General features: G+C 48.8%; 1 protein-coding gene across 8 annotated transcripts in view; it reads left to right on the top strand.

Annotated features, from left to right (window-relative positions):
- The window catches only part of ehbp1 (EH domain binding protein 1), a 143,851-nt gene that overhangs the window by 95,548 nt on the left and 30,487 nt on the right, over window positions 1-17,816 (top strand). For 6 of the 8 annotated variants that reach the window (XM_064316826.1, XM_064316821.1, XM_064316824.1 and 3 more), the window contains 6 exons: window positions 1,997-2,153; window positions 4,265-4,441; window positions 6,522-6,682; window positions 9,609-9,747; window positions 11,716-11,813; window positions 14,764-14,887. In XM_064316826.1, coding sequence (XP_064172896.1) covers window positions 1,997-2,153; window positions 4,265-4,441; window positions 6,522-6,682; window positions 9,609-9,747; window positions 11,716-11,813; window positions 14,764-14,887 — 856 coding nt within the window. The remainder of the gene's footprint in view (window positions 1-1,996; window positions 2,154-4,264; window positions 4,442-6,521; window positions 6,683-9,608; window positions 9,748-11,715; window positions 11,814-14,763; window positions 14,888-17,816) is intronic. The other 2 variants (XM_064316829.1, XM_064316827.1) reach the window with 1 other exon arrangement.

Below are 17,816 nucleotides of genomic sequence, written 5' to 3'. Positions count from 1 at the left end.
GCACACACGACATGTAAATAAACACACACATACGGTTCTAGAAAGACACACACGTGCACTGAAATCCACACAACTGTCAAACGGAGATATGTAGGCGTACACATGCCCACAGACACACACACAGGGAGACGGAAGCTCGTAGGTACGCTCACAGGTATGCAGACATGCAAACTCAGGCCATCGCACACCGGGAGCAGCGCACACAGACAGACGGTCACACTGAAACATGAGTACTTAAACTCGGAGAGACGCATGCATGTGAACACACGAGCCCAAAATGGGGTGGGGCTTGCTGTGATTGGGCAGGGAAAACCTGTGTCAGTCAGGCTCAGGGGGCTCTGGCTGGGGGGGTGCGGGGGTTTGTTTACTTTAGGGGCTTTTCCATTCTTTCTGGTAAGCTGTAACCTGCCCCCTTTTGCAGAGCTTCAAATTGGGCTAAATCTGCCTTTAGACCCTGAGGATTGAATTGCGGCCTCTGGGCTTAATGGTTATAAACAGAGCGCCATTAAGAGGATGTTATGCCCTTTCCTTCATTTGCATTTCAGCTCATTGTGTTCCCAAACAATCGCTACAAACAAACAATTTACATGGAAATGGGAGAATGTCCCTAATTAGCTCTCCTGTACTTGTTTTGTTGCTGGTTATTGCTCAGGCTCAATTGTCTGGATTCTCCAGCTCCGAAGAGCCTGGAGCATCACAGAATACACAGCTTTCAGGACAAAACTGCTTACTGTCAACCCATCACCTATCTACCAATCTGTGAGTGTGTGTGTGGTGTGTGTGTGTGTTTGAGAGTATGTGCATGAGCAAGTGTGTGTGTCTGTGTGTGTGTATGTGCTCGAGCATGTGTGTGTGAGAGCGTGTGTGTGTGTGTGTGTGTGTGTATGTGCTCGAGCATGTGTGTGTGAGAGCGTGTGTGTGTGTATGTGCTCGAGCATGTGTGTGTGAGCGTGTGTGTGTGTGTGTGGTGTGTGCGTGTGTGTGTGTGTGAGCGTGTATGTGTGTGTGTGGTGTGTGTGTGTCTGTGTGCTATGAGTGTGTGTGTGTGCATGCGCGTGTCTGTGTGCGAGTGCAGGCATGCAGGAATGAGGGAGAGACACTAAGGGCCTCGCTGGTTAAGTGGATGCAAATTGAAATGGGTCGTTTTGGTCGGGCCTCTGGTTACACAGTGAATCTGGCCACCGCAGGAACGCTCACTTTACAGCCCCCGCATGGAGGAACTCATCAGAGTGACAGAGTCCAGAAACTGGGTCTGCAGGACTCCAGGGAGGGCTCTGCTGTCTGAGGTCTTCAAGAATGCACTGTGCTTGAATTGCTTATGTGGACTTTTTTTAATTAAACAATTGTGCCATTATTTTATTGGAATTGAGAGAGAGATTTTGGACACTATATTTCATGCAGGACTATTGATGTTAGGGCTGTTTTTGAATAAGTGACTATATTTCTGAAACCTGGTGAATTTGCCTAGACCAGGGGTCTACATTGTATTTAAATGATTGTATGTATTGCTCAGGCGGAAATGGGGTTTCTTGCAACTCCAGTACCCTCGACAAACTCATTTACAACACGCGCATGCATAGATATGCAGCACATTTCCATGTGCAAGTGTTATTAGGCTGAAGATGTTGGAGGGAAAGGGGTGGATGATGTTTGGGGTGAGTTTATACGCAGTGCTCGAGTGTGTGTCTGTGTGGTACTGCAGTTAGCCAGCGTTATCTCTCCATCACATTGGTGGGGAGAGGAAAATGGCACTTCTGTCAATTACAATGATGGCAACTGTTCAATATGTCTCACTTTCTCTCTCTCTCTCTCCCTCTGTCCCTCTCTCTCTCCCCCTCCCCCTCTCCCTCATTCCCTCTCTTCTCCTCTCTGCCCTCTCCCTCTTTCTCTCCCCTCTCTCACACCCTCTCCATCTCTCTTATTCTCTCTCTCCCCCCCTCTCTCCCTCTTTCTCCCCCTTTTCTCCCCCCCCCCCCCCCCCCCCCCCCCCTCTCAGGAGCAGGATGAGGAGCGGCGCAGGCAGCTGCGGGAGAGAGCGAGGCAGCTGATCGCGGAGGCGCGGTCGGGGGTGAAGATGGGCGAGTCCCTGTTCTCCAGCGAGACCACGGCGGCCGCGGCAGACAGATCGAAGGGGAGGTCGAAGGCGACCGGAGGTGAGAAGGGGGCGGCCCTCGGAGACGCCCCGCCCCTCCGGGCGCGGTCACGCGGTCGCACGGTCACCTGGGAGCTCCTGCGCACCCTGAGCGAAGCGGATATGCTCATCAGCGCCGACGTTCACACGCAACGCAGTGACATTCTACCCAACGCTGACACACAGTGTACACACGCTCTGTGTGTCCTCATTAACTCACTCACACAGACACACACCTTTATCAACACTCACTGACAGCATGCACACACACAGAGCACACACACCCGTCAACACACACACACACACACTCACTTTGTATTGACACATAAATTCTTGCAAACAGTATGCACACACACACACACACACACTCACTTTGTATTGACACATAAATTCTTGCAAACAGTACACACACACACTCACCTTGTATTGACACGTACATTCTTGCAAACAGTATGCACACACACACACATACACACACTCACGCAGAGTATGGGCTCCATCCCCAGCACTCACATAGAGAGTATATAGACGCGATTCATTTGAACAGTTCTTTATGTTTTTCAAAAGCAATACAGTAATGAGAAACTCCATTGTGAACATTCTTCTTTTTAAATGGATACCTTTCTGTATTTACTGAATGCTGGTAGCATCCAATTTTGAGTCTATTTTGAGGTCCTGTTGCTGAATCCAGTGAATAAGGTCATTCTGAATAAGGTGTCTTGTATGACTGCATGTGAACAGACAAACTCATATTTGCAGCCACACACAGAGAGGGAGAGATAAATCCATACAGAATTTTTTCATAATCCATGGAGAAGAAAAAGCAGAAAGTTAAGCGCGTGGTCACACGGATGCCAGAGGTGCTGAGGGACGGGAGCCTTGCGCGTTTCGGTCTGTTTCGCCCTGGTTAAGGCGAGGCCGGGTCCGTTAGGCTCACGGCGGGAGGTCACCGGGACCGCGCCCGTGTCAGAACCGCCGGCACACCGCAGTGGCCGACTTCCTGGCCGTGAGGAGCCCGTTTAAAATGCAGCTCTGACGGGGTGCTGGGCCTGTTTCACGCGAGGAGTGGGGATCCGGGTCTTTAGCCAATTCTGCAGCTTCGTATTCAATCGTCATCCAATATTAGTTCATTTTTTACACAGCTGTCATTTTCTCCATCTCACCTATCTATATTCTCTTCTGTCTTCTCCTTTAAAACCTCTTTCTATCTGTCGGGCCCCTTTCTTTTCTCCTTCCTCTGCGCTCTCCCCTTTTCTCTTTCTTTCTGTCTTCAGAAACCCAGCGATTGTGAGCTAAAGCGTGTCGCTCAAGTCAACAGTTCAGACACACACTGAGGGGGAAATTAGCAGGTTGCAGAGAAACAGCGGCTTGAATTAGGAAAGGGAGGAGGCAGAAGGGAAAGTTTTTTAGTCTTTCTGCCTTTTGCGTGGAGCTAATTGCGGCGCTTGTTAGAGATGGGTGAGGAAGTGCCGCAGGAAGCTGCCTTCCAGAACGTTATAATCCCTCCCGCGTGCTCCTCCAATCACAGACCGTGATTCACACGGTCGCTCAGCCTCCCTGGGTTTGCCCTCTAGCTCTACAAATTCTTGCCACTGTGCATTCATTTAATTAGTGCTACCTTGCCAACTGTACTCCATGTCCATAATCATAAAAAAATATTGGGGGGAAAAATTGGGGATTTACATGCCAATTGGTATCCATGTCCTAAGCCTTATCCATTATGAGGTAAATACACCACTCATCCTAGATCAGGGCCTGCATTCATAAAGCATCCTGACTAGGAGTACTGATGTCAGATCAGGCATTCCCTGTCCATATGTTAACCCTTATGCATTATTAATAGGCAAAACTGATCCCAGATCAGCGCTCAGATCAGTTGTTCTCTGCTGGTGGTAAGCACATCACACGGAAACTCCAGCTTTCGTCATGCACTGAAAGGGAACCAGCCAAAACAAAATGGCCCCAGTAAACAAACACTTATACTGATTCCCTGTGGCAGATACCGTCCTGTATTAACACTTTCTTCCTGCTCTTTGACTAATTTTACTAAACTCCTGGATATTCTGATGTTTTCTGCTCACGTTTCTCTGGCTGTAGATCTAGTGGATGGCAGTCTCACTTCTGTTCCTGCAGATTTTGTAGAGGAGGAGGAGGAGGATGAGGAGGGAGCTGGGGAAGAGCAGAATGGTGATGCCGAGGATGCTGCTGCCATTAATGCTGAACATACTAACCCAGAGGAAGCTCCTGCCTGCTCTTACCTAGAGGAAGCCGATGGTCTTACTAACCCCAGCACTGATTTTGCCTTTCTTGGTAAATAACTCACTGTATGCTTGCATGTGGCACTGCATGGCCTCTACGTTATCTGCTGTGTGTTAATTGGGTGTTTGTTCCCATGTGGCCGCTCAAAGGTTCTGACTCCACCCCACTTGCCCCTCCCCCTTTTTCTCAGATTTCATGCTGCTGGAGTCCTGCATACTCATTCCAGGGATACCAAATTAAAACTGAATTATATTTTTGTTTTCTTAGGTCTTAATACTGTGTTTCTTTCTACTACTGTCTGATGAAGGTGTTGGGAACGTATAAGGTGTAAATGCCTTGGGCAGTCTGTCTCTGGGTGTTCTTCTCCGATTGGCTTTGTGAGCTGTTGACACACCTGTCTGTCTTAATGACGTGTTCTTGGGTGACGTTTACTGACCAATTATGTCCCTCTGGTTGTTTGAAAATGCAGATCATTTGTATTTCCACAAACAGGCACAATAGCAGTTGAAAGTCCTCTTTTTGTCTTAACAGATAGAGTTGTGAAAGACTTCGTAGAAGAGATCTTGGGATTTTTTTCCCCCCTCAAATTTGTTTGCAAAATTATTTAATTATTTTAGAACTTTTTAATCAGCAAATTATTCTCTGTAGACATTCATATCTACAGAAAAAACATTTCTTTGTATTTCGGAAAATATTCAGAAGACAACTAATTGTTTTTTGCTGTAAGTTTCCTGCAGATCTGAGATAAGCATGATTGCAGAAAGAAACAAAAAATAAAAGAAAGAAATGCATTTTTTTTCCTTTGAAGCTGCTGATATGGGCTTGTTTTTCCCTCTCCCTGTTGGATTCTTCCACGTTTTCTTTGTCAGTTTTCACTTAATTGTTTCTGATTCAGACAGGCACTGTCAGCATGACGTAGTGGGGGTGGGGGTGGGGGGGGTAAACAAGATAACGGCAGCAAGTTGTTGAGCCGCCATTGCTGGTCGCCTCCTTAAGAGGCTGTTGACTTGACCACTCCAGCTCAGACTGTCGTCACTGTGGTCGTGACCGCTTCATTGACTGTGGGGGTTCTGTGCGGTCGGAGAACCGTATCAGTGCTCATTAAGAGCAGCGCTGGGAGGAGAGGCTGCTGGGGGTGGGGGGGGGCGTGTTTCCCAGCCGACTCTCCCCATGTTGTTTATTTACTGCCGTTTCCCAGTGTGTTTGTTTGCAGTTATTATTGGGCACCCCCAGCTGAATTTTCACAGGCCACACCCCCCCCCCCACCCCTCCCCCGTTGGCCAGGCCCTGGCGTACCCTGATAAATGGCTCCCGTGGGGGCGCGTGTGAAACCCCCCCCGATCCCCCTCCCTCTCTCTCATCTCCCCCAGCCCAGCGCTCTGGCACACCGCCGGTGGAGGGGACGGCGGGTCCAGAGCCTGCAGTTACGGGGCCCGGGCACAGGGGGCGCCGTGCGGCACAGAGACATCAGCGGCCTGGCTTCAGGTGCCAGGGCCATGTTACCGGCCATGGCGCAGAGCGGTGCTGCTTCAGGAGTTTGGGCCTCAGAACATCACTGAATAGAGTTCACTCTGTGTTTGGGGGGGGTTAGAGGGGGTTTGGAACCTACGTAAAGTGTGTGCGTGCCTCTGTGTGCATGTGTTTGGGGGTGCAGAATGATGATATTACAACGGTATCAAACAAAATTCAAGGCTTGCCTGCGATATCTACCTGGCCAGGTGTGTTGTAGGCTCTCTGCTTCCTGGTTGTTTGCAGGTGTAGGTCAGCAAAGGGATGGAGATATTCCCTCCATAGTCCAGTCAGATGACTAGAGGGCTCCATATTGGCTCAGTAGCCTCTTTTCTGCCAGAGATAGGGAGAATAAAACTGTGGTTTGTGATCTGTATAGATTTTCAGTTCCCCCTTTCCCCAAATATGGTGCGGCTGCTTTTGAAGGCTGTCAGAATATCAGAATATTACATTAAGTCTTTACTTTTCCGTTGTCCAGCGAGGTGGACATGAGTACCCCCCGTGTCCACCCCGCAGGTTTTTGGTGCCCTCTGTGTTCCTCTCCCGCGGTGCCCCTGAGCGCTCTGATTTTACCGCAGACCGTCCGCTCCTGTCTTCATCCTCTGTCCCTCCTCTTCCTCAGGTGCGCAGAACAGCCGGCAGGCCGAGCTCAAGCTGAGGAGGCTCCAGGAGGCGCGGCCGGCGCAGACGGCAAACTCCTCCTCTTCCTCCTCCTCCTCCCCCACTGGCTCCTCCCCCTCGTCCTGTAGCCCCGGAGACCGGCCGGAGCAGGAGGGCCTGCAGGTAACGCCCCGACCTCCTCGGGTGGCGGTGCGGTCCCGACCCCTGCGGTCCTCTCGCGGTCGCTGTGACCGTACGCGTTTACAGGCCTGTGTGCTCTTTACTGTCCAGTGAAACGCTAAACGCTAACATCAGGTGAGAAGTGCTCCTTAGGGCCGAGCGGCGCCCTTTTCTTAATGACCGCGGATACGCCTGCGTCTTCATTGCGGTTTCGTTGGTGCGGTTCTGCGGTGAAGGCGTAGAGACTGCCTAAAGCTCCGGGACGTGCCGAAGCATAACGGCGGTCCGCGGGACCCTCCAGGAACTTCATATTGATCGTGACCTTCCCAGATACGGAGCACAGGCCTCACCGCGTTAGTATCGACAGCGTCCAGCGCAGCGAATCCCCGCGTCCGTTACGCTGATTCTGACCGGCTCACGCCCACCTCCCAGCATCGCTCTCTGGATCTCTTCAGCTCGCAAGGGTGGCTGTGCTGTGCTCATAGATCTTTATTTCTTCTTTTCTACACAGTCCATCCTGAAATGAATATTTCTGTGCTCTTACCTGCTGTAGATGTCTGTATTGAATGCCAGGGAGAAGGTCAGATTGAAAGGTTGTGCTTAGTCCAGAGCACTTTCCTTTCCGGGGTTTTTGGGTCCCTGTTCTGTCCCACCCCCTTCCCCCCCCCCTGCACAAAATATTGGCCCACAGGGTGCATTCAGGACCTCACCCCACCTGTGCTGGCTTTTTTTGGGTAACGCCCTGCTGACGGAAGGGATTTCCTCCCCCCCCCCCCACCTGCAGATGTGCGCCGTGGCTTTGAAGCGCTAAGACAATGCGTCTCATCCCGGCCCGCTCCCATCCATGCTCTGCTCCCGGCCCGCTTTCCACACGCAGCGGCGATGAAAGCCCGCCTCTCAGCGAGGACTTCCACCCCCCCGCCTCCCTCCGCCCCGCGCAAAGGCCGGCCCCATCGGGCGCGCCTTCCGACGCGCCGTTCCGCCCGCCACAGGGACCCCGCCGTGCGCCCGCGCCGCATGAAGAGCCAGCCCGTTTAGCCCCGCCCCCTCCCAGGAATCCGTCCCGTAAATTTGGGTGGGGGTAGAGGGTCCAGGAGTGTGGAAAACTACGAGTACATCCACACTGCACACTGATTGCCCTCTTTTTTTAGTCCTACAGTCATTTTTTTGTCTTAGTTTGTTTTTCATTTTTTTCTTTTTGCTGTGGCACCCCCCACCCCCACCCCCCCAGTTCATTTGTCAAATCGGTAAAACAAAACAATGAAAATACTTTCGGCTGATTTGCAAATGAGGCCTCCAGTGTTTCTTTTGCAGAAAAGGAGGATAAACTGTTCCCCTCCCTGGAGGACTGAGTATCCCAGGGCTCCTTGAGGCGGGAGAATGGGTGGTGGGAGAGCCCCCTCATTAGCGATTGTCTCCATGCAAAAGGAGGCCACAGCTTTTTTTTTGGTGGCGCTTGATAACCGGCTGGAACATTCAGCGGGTCACGTCATTAGTCACGCATCCCAGCCTCAGCCCGATTTACTTTCAGTGTGCCCCCACCCCCCCCCAAAAAAAAATGTAACAGTAATCATAGTCACCGATGACAGATAAAGGTGCAAAATGGTGTGTTTTATCAGGATCGCGGGGGGTGACTCCGCTATCAGCTGTTACCAGGGGTACAGGGTGTGTGTGTGTGTGTGTGTGTGTTTGCCTGCGCGCGCTGTGTGTGTGTGTGGGGGGGGGGGGGTCTTTTCCTTAGGGAGAGTTTAATTCTAGTGGCCTGTTTTGAATTTGGTTTGTTTTCTTTGAACATTAACATGAGGAGAATGAGGGGGTTCTCGGGGAACCTCTAGAGGTCTGAGCTGCTGAACGGAGAGCTTTTTACACACTACTTTTCGGCTCCGCCCTCCTGCGTTAACTCCGCCTTTCTTAAGCCAGCTGCCCCACCGTGCTGAAGCACAACACTCCAGCCCATCCGTAGGTCTGCTCAGTATGTACCAGGAGTGGCTTATAAGTGCATACAACCCAGTAGCAGTTGGATGAATACCGTGTGCGTATTCAGAAAATGTGACTCTTCCATTCTTCTTATGACAACCTTTGAATTGCCTGTGCTTATGCCAAAGAGTTCATGCTCATTCCAGAAACTATTAACTAGAAATTATTACTGCAAATGAATGCGTAAAGAAATAACTGTTTCTGCACACTGTAAAGAAAAGAGCAAAATGAGAAATAATTGTTTAACGAACCCCATTTGTTTTTAAAATTCAGGACTTGCATATTTACAGTGCTATGCTTGTACTTTGTATGTATGTGCTTTGAATGTCTCGGGTTAGATCTATGTGGGGAAACAAACTCTCCTGCTGGCTGCAGCCTCACTGTTTTGAATGCGCTCTGAAAGTTAAATCGTGGCGTGTCAAAGTGTCGCCGTAACCAGCCCCTCGCACGCACACACGCACGCACGCGCACGCGATCGCTCTGCGGCGGCGGCGGCGGCGGCGTCTTCGCGGCCTCACGCAGTGGAACGCGTACACTAATTGCGAACTTTATTACACGTTCCCTCTGCTGTCGGCGCTGGGAGTGTCATTGTGTGCCTTTCCACTCTGCTTGGCTCGTCGCACGCGCTCAGTGCATTTCGGTGCGAGCTTGATAGGGAGAAAGCGGCGTGCAGCTCCGACACGTGTTCACTTTGAAAACAATAGCGCTTTCAATTTGCATAATCAGAATACATTTTCCGGCTCGGGTTTTGTTGAAAGTCAACTTAATTGAAGTTTTTTTTTTTTTTTTTTTGCCTCAAGTGTAGGAAGAAGCAGAGCCTTCAGAAATAACATAGAGCTCTTCATGTCCGATTCGTAAATTGCAGTTTTAAAATTGGTGAATGCAGGAAAACAACCTGACCTTTTTTTTTTCTCTTCCGCACCACTGCGTGCGACTCTCGTTCCTGAACCAGAGCGAGGAGGAGGAGCTGCGAGCCGAGCGTCTGCGCAGGGCGACGGAGCGACTGCGCAGCCCCGTGGTGTTCGGCAAGGAGTCTGCCGTCAGGAAAACGCAGCTCAAGTCCTTCAGCCAGTACGTGGAGACCAGGCCAGGTCAGCCTCTTCCAGAACCTTCTTTAACAACGCGCGTCTTACGCCCTTCTGACTCTGACACTTTCACAGCAAGCGCCCAGTCTTCCCTCAGAAGGGAAAAGAAAGGCAGCAATCCATAAACTTCTGATTGGTTGCAAAAACTCAACCCATTTTCTCCAACTTTTTATAAGACGCACGGCGACACACAACCTTGAACATGAATTATTGTTTAAACCCTTGTCAATGTCTTTTATAGTTTTTTTTTCTTTTTTTTTTTTTAATATGAACTTTTAAAAAATTGATTTGCACTTTATGATGTCTCCAACACCAACTGCACACTTGACCTTCGATTACCTATCGCAGTTAAACTTTGCGATTGCCCATTGATAGAAAACTAGAGACACACTGTTAGAAGAGAAGGGAAGATACCTGGGATTTGGGTAGGCCGGTAACATTATGCTACTGGTTTAGCTATATTCTAGTAACACTATTTACCAATTTAGCTTTTGGGTGTCTACTATCACGCAAGGTAGCAGTGTTCAGAGCTGACTTTAACCTGTACTCAACACCTGGGGCAGGACGAAGGCGGCTGTTTGGGGCTTTGGCCAGACACTGTCCTGCCTAATGAAGGGGCAAACTATTCTGTGTCAGACTAAAGTGTAAAAAAGAGCTAAGAGAGAGAAAGAGTGAGGGAGAAAAAGACATAAGAAAGAGAGAAGATGAGAACAAAGGCCAAGACTTTCCTCCGTCCTGTGAACTGTTGCTCATTTCAGGTATGAGCAGTTTCTGGCCGTCACATTTTAATAGCTGTCCCTAAGAGTGAATTGTTATAAGCGAGTTATCCGGTAGCCCCAGGGAAAGGCTCACGTCAGACTGTCATACAGTGAGTCCTGAGTCGAGAGGCTTTCCATCCAGCCAGATCCCGGCAGTGCAGTGTGCGGATTCCAGCGCTCAGCTGGTGCTGCTTTGAAATGATTTGCTGGGGTTTTCGGGGCTGTTTTCCGGCCCCACCCGAGGCGGGCGTGCGCTGACCTCAGCAGGATCCGGTTCTGGTTCCTCCCAAAACCAGCTTTAACCCCCCCCCCGCCTGCTGTCGCCTCGTTTAGAAGCATTTAATTTCACTTACGTTTGCCGATCCCTTGCGCCAACAAAAATCCCCCGCCCCATACCCCCTCGTTCCCCCCCGGTATATAAAACACACTGTAGCAGGGTTCCCCTCTACACACACGTAGCCTTCTTTCCACACCTCACGCCGGTCACACTGTAGCTGGGGTGTGTGTTTCTCACACAGCTCTGAGGACCGGTCGCTGTGTTAATGCAGATGTCAGTGTTGTAATGGAGGGGTTGGGGGGGGGGGGGCAGGCAGCCAGCACACCTCTCGTTAGCGCTTGCTGATTCGCTGATGTTGTTTGGCGCCTCCCCCCCTCCCCTCTCAGGTCACTGATTCACACAGCTGTGCTGAAAGTGCTCACTGACACCCAGTGTCCCAGTGACTCCTCTGTCCCACAGCCCACAGGGGGTGTAGAGTGATTTTGGATTTTAGTAACGACATTGCCTTTGTGATATTTGAATTACAGGACAATTAATGTGATCAACACCCTGTAAATATTGGTTAGCTAAAACACCTCCTTTTGGATGTTCCTGTGTGCATGTGTGTGTATATTTAGTAAAAAAAAAAACAAGCTTGGTCAAGAATTTTTATATACTGTCATAACTTTTTGGCCTATTCATTTTGTGGTGTAGAATTTTTTTTAGATGTGCTTGCCTGCACACACACAAAATGTATACATAAATATGTATCATATGTATATATTTGTATACACACGTACAGGCATATGCATAACAATCGCGTATATCACCACAGCCTGGGAAAGGGATATAAAACATTTAAAAAAACTTTGTTCTCCTCTTTGAACTGCCAAGCTGTGAATTCATAATGAACCTGCTTAAAATATCTCTCTCCCCCCCCCAACCATCCTTTTCTTACAGAGGTAAAAAGGCAAAGATCAGTACCTGAAGATTCAAAGAGAGCGAGCGAAGAGAGAGGTCCAGTGACAGAACCGGAGCGAAAGCCATCTGAAGATGAAGTACTTCATGCATATTTAATTCTTTTTTTCTTTTTTTTAAAATTCTGAGATAATATTGATAATTCCAAGGCATATTTGGACGTATTTTTTTAAAAGCCCTCTTTAAAAAAGGGGTGGGGGGGGGGGGGGGGCAGCAGGAGACGTGATGTCAATCTGACGCCTGAGAGGCCTGCTCGTCTGAATTAGCCTGCACTCTGGCGATAATTGTCAGATTAGAAAAATAATTTTTTTTGAATCACTCCTGCTTTCCACCCCAATTTTTTTCCTCCTCCTCCTCCTCCTCCTCCTCCTCCTCCTCCAGTACACATTTCTACTGGGCGATTACGTCTTATGGGTCTTCTCCTTCTTCCTCCTCCTCCTCCTCCTCCTCCTCCCCTCTGCTTCTTCCCCTCAAAGAGATCCCCAGTATTGATCTGGCGGGGTGATTTTAATTATTCCTGTAGCAGATACTGGGAGGCGGCCTTGGGAGGGAGGTCACCGGGGACCCAGAGCAAGCTTCCCAGCCGGCCCGTGCTGCTGGCCTGGGTTAATGGGTGTTCAACCTTCCCATTATCCAGATCAGCCATGAATTACCCGCTGAATGATGTTTGCATTAATATAATATATATGGTAATTTCTTCACTTAATTAACGGGGAGGTTCTGCTCGGTGGGGGACTGGGCTGATCATGTGTAAAATTGATTTGTGAGGGAAATATTTGATAGAGCGCAGGGAGGAAGCCGCTTTTGACAGACAGCTAAGAGGAGTGAGGCAGAAAAAGTGCTGGCTTGGATGGAAAGCGTGGGGGAAAGTTTTTTTTTTTTTTTCTCCTCTTTCCTATTAAAAAATAGGATGCATCAGCACTATACATATAATAATATATTTACAGTTGAGATATATACATGAACACACGCGTGCATACACACACACACACACACATGCCTGCACATACACAGTATACAGTCTATGGACAGTGACACAGTTTTTCTTGTTTTAGCTCCGTACTCCAGCACAGATTTAAAATGACAGTTGTACATCTTTTTTAATTAACATGATGTTTCACTGGTGTGTCCTGTGAATAGTAACTAGTGTAGAGCATGGTGAGAGAGTGTATAATATAGACTCTGTAAGGGGCATGTTTTATGTAATTAAAGGTAATTTGTCGTAATCACCCAAGCTGGGCCATCCCCCCTGGAGGGGGTGCAGTGACGTGGGGCGGGGTCGGGAGGGGCGAGAGGAGGGGGTCCCGGGCCGGGTGCTCCCCGGGGCCCGCTCAGTGGCTGTGATAAGGCACACTGTGCGGGGGGACCCTGGAGCCCGACCCCCTCTCTCGTGGTTTGCAGATTGATATCATATGATCCCAGGCTTAGTCCAATATTAGGTAGGCAAACACACCCCTGACCCCACGCTGAAGTGCAGGAGTAGCATCCCATTCACACTGAGGCAGGATAGCATACAGCACACAGCAGAACCCTACAGCTGCAGAACCTGCACACAGCAGAACCCTACAGCTGCAGAACATGCACACAGCAGAACCCTACAGCTGCAGAACATGCACACAGCAGAACCCTACACCTGCAGAACCTGCACACAGCAGAACCCTACAGCTGCAGAACATGCACACAGCAGAACCCTACAGCTGCAGAACCTGCACACAGCAGAACCCTACAGCTGCAGAACCTGCACACAGCAGAACCCTACAGCTGCAGAACCTGCACACAGCAGAACCCTACAGCTGCAGAACCTGCACACAGCAGAACCCTACAGCTGCAGAACCTGCACACAGCAGAACCTACAGCTGCAGAACCTGCACACAGCAGAACCCTACAGCTGCAGAACCTGCACACAGCAGAACCCTACAGCTGCAGAACCTGCACACAGCAGAACCCTACAGCTGCAGAACCTGCACACAGCAGAACCCTACAGCTGCAGAACCTGCACACAGCAGAACCCTACAGCTGCAGAACCTGCACACAGCAGAACCCTACAGCTGCAGAACCTGCACACAGCAGAACCCTACAGCTGCAGAACCTGCACACAGCAGAACCCTACAGCTGCAGAACATGCACACAGCAGAACCCTACAGCTGCAGAACCTGCACACAGCAGAACCCTACAGCTGCAGAACCTGCACACAGCAGAACCCTACAGCTGCAGAACCTGCACACAGCAGAACCCTACAGCTGCAGAACATGCACACAGCAGAACCCTACAGCTGCAGAACCTGCACACAGCAGAAGCCTACAGCTGCAGAACCTGCACACAGCAGAACCCTACAGCTGCAGAACCTGCACACAGCAGAACCCTACAGCTGCAGAACATGCACACACAGAACCCTGCAGAATTGTGTATTTAGTAAATAAAAACTATTATTTTGTAAAAACTAAATAAATTCATAAAATTTGTACTAAATGACACTCACTCACTCATACACGCGCGCATATGTAAGACATATATGACATCTTAATGTACTATTTAAAACATACATGCTGTATATGTGTGGTGTATAATGTGTAATGTGGGGAAAGCTGCTCCTTTGTTTGGTGTTGTGTATATAAATCAGTGTTGAGTGTGTTTGATATGAAAGGATTAAAGTCCCTATCAGCAGCGGAAAGCCTTGTCCTTTCCGTCTGTATCATCCACTCCTCCTGCTCGCTGCGTTTGATGAGCCAGAAATCAGAAACAAAACTCTGAACAATCACAACTATGAGAGAAACTGCTCTCATCAGATGTTCCTATTCAAATATAACAAAAATTAAAAATAAATTAACTAAAAAAAATGAAAGCATCTTCAGACTATGTTCTGAGATCCTTTTTTTCTAGATTTAATAAAACAGAATAAAATACAAACAAAATGTCTAAATGCTTTTCTGCGATTTTGCTTGATTAATTATTTTTTCTTTTCCCCTCGTCCCTTTCTCTCCCCCCCCCCCCCCCCCCTTCTTGCCTTCCTGCGTTTGTTCTGGCGCACAGAAAGCTTTCAAAGACACCAGTCAGTATGTTGTGGGGGAGCTGGCCGCGCTGGAGAGCGAGCAGAGGCAGATAGACTCGCGGGCGTCGCGGGTGGAGAGGAGGCTGCGCTATCTCATGGACACAGGTACGGAGCCCAATTACACTGTAAACAGTTTTGGCAAATTGAGCGTTCACAAACTCTTATAGAGTTTGGGAAGTGTGAATCTTTGAAGCCTGAATGTTCGGCGGTTAAAAAAACTGCCCGGGAAATGAAAAGCCTCCGCTTGGCGGCAACCTCTCTGGGCCCTGGCGATAAGAGAGGCTTCACGGGGAACGATAACTGGCCCCGATACCGCCCGTGAGCCAGCAACTATTGAACAGGGCGCTCAGCCATGCAGAGCTACAATACATATCTGGGCTTCATTGATATGCTGTGGCAGGGAGAAGGGGGGGTGGGGTGGGGGGCTGGGAGGGAGTGGGGGGGTTTGGGGATGGGGGGTGCGGGCGTTGGGGAAAAAAATAGGCGCACATACAAACATTGCCCCCCCTTTTTCTCTCGTTCTTTTTCTCGCTCACTCTTTCCTCACACGCACAGACACACACACTCGCTGGAAACAAGTGAGATCTGCAGTTTTGTTTTTTTTTTGGTTTTGTTTTTTTTTTTTGGGGGGGAAGGGGAGGGGAGGGGGGTAAATTCAGTAGGTGGAGGGAGATTCGGCTGGCTGAAGCCCTGTAAAGACATGAAACAGCGTAGGGAGCAAGAGGACAGGAGTCACCGGCTCGATCCCTGAAATTTGAGAACGCCATTCCCCTCTACTGATACTTCACAATTATTTCCCTCACAAGAGCGGGTTTGGGGGGCGAGAAGGAATGAAGGAAGGAAAGGGGGGGGGAAACAAGCGCGTATCGGCGCCGCGGTTCGTACGCCTCCCCCCCCCCCCCCCCCCCCCCGCGGTCGGGCCCTATCGAGGCCATCTCTGCGGGCCTGTGTTTGCCTGCTTCCGCAGCCCCTCCATCGCCCGCCCTGTGGAAGCCCGGTGCTTTGTGTGCGTCTGAAGGGCCGTCGTCTCCCCTCCCTTCTCCCGCAGGTGATAAAGCCGGCAATGCCTGCGAGACGCTTTATTCGGTGGAATCGTTTTATAGTGAAGCGCCTTTGCCAGATTTGTACCCTTTCTAAAAACACAATTTGGTGTGAAATACGTTCTTATGCACGGTTTGTGGACGAACAATGTAAAAAAAAATGGATCTCCTGATATTATATTCACATAATACACTTAGTTGTATTAAGTGCCTATTCTATACAGAAATAATATAATAAATATAAATGTTTTTGTGACACCATTGAGAGTGGTTGCTCATTGTAGGTGCCTTCCACCAAAAATTACTCAAAAATAATTTGTCTGAAATTTAATTGAACAGTACACTTTTTAGTTTCCTTAAGTGGTTCAGAGCAAAACTTTGATTAAACGGGTGTGTGTGCAATGTAGTGCATTTGGTGCGTTGCCGTGCGTGTGTGCGTTGTTTGAGGAATGAGGCTCATAACCCTGAGGTTTGGGTGAGGATGGGTTTCATTCCCAGGAGAGGGGCTGTTGTACCATTAAGCAAATGTACCTAACCTTGGTTGCATCCCTAAAATATCCAGCTGTGTAAATAGATTGCACATAAAAAACGAACATTAAAAAATGGAAAGGTGAGCTTTGGATAGAAGTGGCGATGCGTTTTAAAGTGAGCGGGTGCTTGTGAAGGGCTGAAGGTGTGGGGGCTCTGTCCTGGTCTCTCTCTTTGGGCCTGGCCGAGTTAGTTTCCCCGGGATGCTACTCGCTGTGGCCCCGGCGATGGTGCGCCTCTCTGTACGCCTGCCCAGTAGAGCAGAGCCAAAATGTCCGCCTCCACTGTACCTGTGGCAGGCTGGAGGTGTTTCTGTGGGAAAGTGCCCCAGGGGGCAGTATTCCTGGCAAACCCCACGTGCAATAACAGGCTTTTCCAGAAACCCGCATGAACACAAGTTTGGAACCTTTATCCCGTGGTAATATACCATCGTCAGGAAGTCTTTTCAGTGCTCGTTTAATTGTCATTGTCATGCTCAGATTTCATAGATGCTTGAAAATAAGCATTTTGCCTTGAGAGCTGTTCACCATATCTGCGTGTAATCGGTTGATTCACTGAAATTCTCCCCAACCAGAAATACTGAATCATGAGCATCAACATTCATTTTCCCTGTGAAACAACCACAAAAACATATTGCCAAAAACAATTACACTCATTTACCAACTAGGTTACACTTTCTGTGAATGTCCCTGCATAAAAACTATATAACTCCTTCATATGCAGTATGTAGCTCCTTCATAAACACTACGTAATCATTTATAAATGCTAATGCACATTTATAAGGCATATTATGTCACCAGTGAAGCAGCTAATGATTTTATAACAACATGCATCCATTTGCCTATTTTCCAGTATTGACATAAGTGTTTATGAGTTGGAATGAGAGTAGGTAGGCATCTGTAGAAATGCAAATACCCATGCAATGTTGCTTTAGAATGCACACATCCAGTAGGTTGTTTGTCTCTGAATGTTGTCCTGCACAGGAAATGCGCGACTGGCAATGATTTCCCCTCCTGTGGTCCTGTGTAAAACCGTGTCTGAGGCAGTTTGAGTTCAGGGAAGGCTGGGCTTGCTGAGTCCAGTCCTCTGTGTCCTTTCTTTAATTACCCTCTTGGCCAACTTTCAAATAATTTTCATTAAATCAACATGTGCCTTCATGGCTGAGTTCAGCTCCTTGGTCTTTTGATTTGTTTTTTAATCGGTATTATTTTTAATTATTTATTTCCACTTTTATTGGGAGCAGAATTTGTAGTGCAACTTGATACATTTTATTTATTTGTTTATTTTGGAGGCAGGTGGAGGACATTTGTATTTTATATTTATATGACTGTTATATTTTGTCTGAAGATTTAATATGGGATTATGGAAGCCCCACCTAAAGTAATTTGTTATTCTAACAGTGCAGCAGTTTGGTGTCGGAACAGTTATAGTATTTTGGTATAGTAGCATCCCTATTTATTGTATAA

This window comes from Anguilla rostrata, chromosome 18, assembly GCF_018555375.3.
Source record: "Anguilla rostrata isolate EN2019 chromosome 18, ASM1855537v3, whole genome shotgun sequence".
Taxonomy (NCBI): domain Eukaryota; kingdom Metazoa; phylum Chordata; class Actinopteri; order Anguilliformes; family Anguillidae; genus Anguilla; species Anguilla rostrata.
This window is presented reverse-complemented; position numbering and strand designations above follow the sequence as displayed.